Consider the following 5,000-nt stretch of genomic DNA (forward strand, 5'->3'; position numbering starts at 1 on the left):
AACACACAAACACGCAGTAACACACACACAGTAACACACACTCAATAACAAACACACACACACACACACAGTAACACACACACACAGTAACACACACACACAGTAACACACACACACACACACACACACTGTTAATGACTAACACTGAGGCTCTGTTTGTTTGTAAGGTGATAAAATGATGTCAGTCTGCTGCCCCCCAGTGGCCAAAAATAATAATTACATGCAGCTGCAACTGTATATAACGTGTGTGTGTGTTTGCGTGTGTGTGTGTGTGTGTGTGTGTGTGTCTGTCTCTGTGTGTGTGTGTGTGTGTGTGTGTGTGTGTGTGTGTGTGTGTGTGTGTGTCAGTGCGGGGGCGGGGCCGTACAGGGTGTTTCATAGTGATTGACATCATGTTGGACATGGCAGAGAGAGAAGGAGTGGTCGACATCTACAACTGTGTCCGAGAGCTGAGAGCAAGAAGAGTTAACATGGTCCAGACGGAGGTACACACACACACACACACACACACACACACACACACACACACACCACACACACACACACACACACACACACACACACATTTTTATATTAAATAAAGGTAATGGAATACAATTGTTCTAAATATTACGTTTCATCTCCTCCTCCTCCTCCTCCTCCTCCTCTTGCTCCCTCTCCTCCTCATCCTCCTCATCCTCCCTCTCCTCCTCATCCTCCTCATCCTCCCTCTCCTCCTCATCCTCCTCCTGCTTCCTCTTCCTCCTCTTCCTTTCTTCCTCTCGTCCTCCTCCTCTTCCTCCTCCTGCTCCCTCTCCTCTTCCTCCTCCTCCTCCTCCTCTTCCTCCTCCTCCTCCTCATCCTCCTCTTGCTCCTCCTCTCCTCCTCATCCTCCTCCTGCTTCCTCTCCTCCTCCTCCTCCTCTTCCTCCTCTTCCTTCCTTCCTCTCCTCCTCCCTCTCCTCCTCCTCCTCTTCCTTACTCTCGTCATCCTCCTCCTCCTCCTCTTCCTCCTCATCCTCCTCCTGCTCCCTCTACTCTTCCTCCCTCTCCTCCTCCTCCTCTTCCTCCTCATCCTCCTCCTGCTCCCTCTCCTCCTCATCCTCCTCCTCCTCCTCTTCCTCCTCCTCCTCCTCCTGCTCCCCCTCCTCCTCCTCCTCCTACAGGAGCAGTACGTCTTCATCCATGACGCCATCTTGGAGGCGTGTCTCTGTGGCGACACGGCGATTCCGGCCAATCAGCTGCGATCAGTTTATTACGAGATGAACCGATTGGATCCTCAGACCAACTCCAGTCAGATCAAAGAGGAGTTCAGGGTAACGTATTGATCACGTATTAAGCAACACTTTATGTATTATTTACTAATATAAACAGCTGTAGTTATATCTACATGTTATTGATCGGCTCCTCAGACCCTGAACATGGTGACACCGACGCTGCGGGTGGAGGACTGCAGCATCGCTCTGTTGCCTAGGAATCACGAGAAGAACCGCTGCATGGACGTCCTGCCTCCGGACCGCTGCCTGCCGTTCCTCATCACCATCGACGGAGAAAGCTCCAACTACATCAACGCTGCGCTGATGGACGTATGTAACGCACCCTGCAGCACACTGACCAGCTCTCAGCTTCAACACATGAGCTTCTTCTGCTGAAACACTTTTTAACTTAACGAGAGGAAGAAGAAGAAGAACTCAGATCATTTACTGCAGGAAAAGTTTAACTTCATAATAACTGAAATATAACATCAGGAACTAAAACATCCTGTAAAGTCTGAAGCTGGAGTTTGAAGTTTTTTATTTTGAACAATAATAAGACAAAAAGGAAAAAGATAAAGAAATAGCAACAAAAGAAAAGTAACCCTAACCTTAACCCAAGGTAGCGGCAAGAAACCCAAAAGGGCTTAAAGGCCTTTATATACCTCTATATACCTTTATATACCTCTATATACCTCTATATACCTCTATATACCTCTATATACCTTTATATACCTCTATATACCTCTATATACCTTATATACCTCTATATACCTCTAAATACCTCTATATACCTTTATATACCTCTATATACCTTTATATACCTCTATATACCTCTATATACCTCTATATACCTATAATACCTCTATATACCTCTATATACCTCTATAACCTATATACCTTAAATACCTATATACCTCTATATACCTCTATATACCTCTATATACCTTTATATACCTCTATATACCTTTATATACCTTTATATACCTTTATATACCTCTATATACCTTTATATACCTCTATATACCTCTAAATACCTCTATATACCTTTATATACCTTATATACCTCTATATACCTTTGTATACCTCTATATACCTCTATATACCTTTATATACCTCTATATACCTTTATATACCTCTATATACCTCTATATACCTTTATATACCTCTATATACCTTTATATACCTCTATATACCTTTATATACCTTTATATACCTCTATATACCTTTATATACCTCTATATACCTCTATATACCTTTATATACCTCTATATACCTCTATATACCTTTATATACCTCTATATACCTTTATATACCTTTATATACCTCTATATACCTTTGTATACCTCTATATACCTTTGTATACCTAATACCTCTATATACCTTTATATACCTCTATATACCTTTATACCTTTATATACCTCTATATACCTTTATATACCTCTATATACCTCTATATACCTTTATATACCTCTATATACCTTTATATACCTTTATATACCTCTATATACCTTTATATACCTCTATATACCTTTATATACCTTTATATACCTCTATATAACCTCTATATACCTTATATACCTCTATATACCTTTATATACCTTTATATACCTCTATATACCTTTATATACCTTTATATACCTCTATATACCTCTATATACCTTTATATACCTCTATATACCTTTATATACCTTTATATACCTCTATATACCTCTATATACCTTTAATATACCTCTATATACCTTTATATACCTTTATATACCTCTATATACCTCTATATACCTTTATATACCTCTATATACCTTTATATACCTTTATATACCTCTATATACCTCTATATACCTTATATACCTCTATATACCTTTATATACCTTATATACCTTTATATACCTCTATATACCTTTATATACCTCTATATACCTTTATATACCTCTATATACCTTTATATACCTTTATATACCTCTATATACCTCTATATACCTTTATATACCTTATATACCTCTATATACCTTTATAATACCTCTATATACCTTTATATACCTCTAATATACCTCTATATACCTTTATATACCTCTATATACCTTTATATACCTTTATATACCTCTATATACCTCTATATACCTTTATATACCTCTATATACCTTTATATACCTTATATACCTCTATATACCTCTATATACCCTTTATATACCTCTATATACCTTTATATACCTTTATATACCTCTATATACCTTTATATACCTCTATATACCTCTATATACCTCTATATACCTCTATATACCTCTATATACCTTTATATACCTTTATATACCTCTATATACCTTTATATACCTCTATATACCTTTATATACCTCTATATACCTTTATATACCTTTATATACCTCTATATACCTCTATATACCTTTATATACCTCTATATACCTTTATATACCTCTATATACCTTTATATACCTTTATATACCTCTATATACCTTTATATACCTTTATATACCTCTATATACCTTTATATACCTCTATATACCTTTATATACCTTTATATACCTCTATATACCTCTATATACCTTTATATACCTCTATATACCTTTATATACCTCTATATACCTTTATATACCTTTATATACCTTTATATACCTCTATATACCTTTATATACCTCTATATACCTTATATACCTCTATATACCTTTATATACCTTTATATACCTCTATATACCTTTATATACCTCTATATACCTTTATATACCTCTATATACCTTTATATACCTCTATATACCTTTATATACCTTTATATACCTCTATATACCTTTATATACCTCTATATACCTCTATATACCTTTATATACCTCTATATACCTTTATATACCTTTATATACCTTTATATACCTCTATATACCTTTATATACCTCTATATACCTTTATATACCTCTATATACCTCTATATACCTCTATATACCTCTATATACCTTTATATACCTCTATATACCTTTATATACCTCTATATACCTTTATATACCTTTATATACCTTTATATACCTCTATATACCTTTATATACCTCTATATACCTCTATATACCTCTATATACCTCTATATACCTTTATATACCTCTATATACCTTTATATACCTCTATATACCTTTATATACCTCTATATACCTCTATATACCTCTATATACCTTTATATACCTCTATATACCTCTATATACCTCTATATACCTTTATATACCTTTATATACCTCTATATACCTTTATATACCTTTATATACCTCTATATACCTTTATATACCTTTATATACCTCTATATACCTTTATATACCTTTATATACCTCTATATACCTTTATATACCTTTATATACCTCTATATACCTTTATATACCTCTATATACCTCTATATACCTTTATATACCTCTATATACCTTTATATACCTCTATATACCTCTATATACCTCTATATACCTCTATATACCTCTATATACCTTTATATACCTCTATATACCTTTATATACCTTTATATACCTCTATATACCTTTATATACCTCTATATACCTTTATATACCTCTATATACCTCTATATACCTTTATATACCTCTATATACCTTTATATACCTCTATATACCTTTATATACCTTTATATACCTCTATATACCTCTATATACCTTTATATACCTCTATATACCTCTATATACCTTTATATACCTTTATATACCTCTATCTATATTAACATCATAAGTTAAATTAAAAACAAATAGCTATGAAATAGAAAAAGAAAAAAAAA

The 5,000-nt window shown here is 34.2% G+C and overlaps 1 protein-coding gene across 1 annotated transcript in view; it reads left to right on the forward strand.

Annotated features, from left to right (window-relative positions):
* The window catches only part of si:ch1073-391i24.1 (receptor-type tyrosine-protein phosphatase mu), a 35,025-nt gene that overhangs the window by 23,579 nt on the left and 6,446 nt on the right, over positions 1 to 5,000 (forward strand). Inside the window, 4 exon segments of the mRNA XM_062441451.1 lie at positions 349 to 358; positions 360 to 485; positions 1,145 to 1,294; positions 1,391 to 1,564. Of these exon segments, the coding sequence (XP_062297435.1) occupies positions 349 to 358; positions 360 to 485; positions 1,145 to 1,294; positions 1,391 to 1,564 (460 nt within the window).

The sequence above is a fragment of the Scomber scombrus genome, chromosome 20, assembly GCF_963691925.1.
Source record: "Scomber scombrus chromosome 20, fScoSco1.1, whole genome shotgun sequence".
Lineage (NCBI taxonomy): Eukaryota > Metazoa > Chordata > Actinopteri > Scombriformes > Scombridae > Scomber > Scomber scombrus.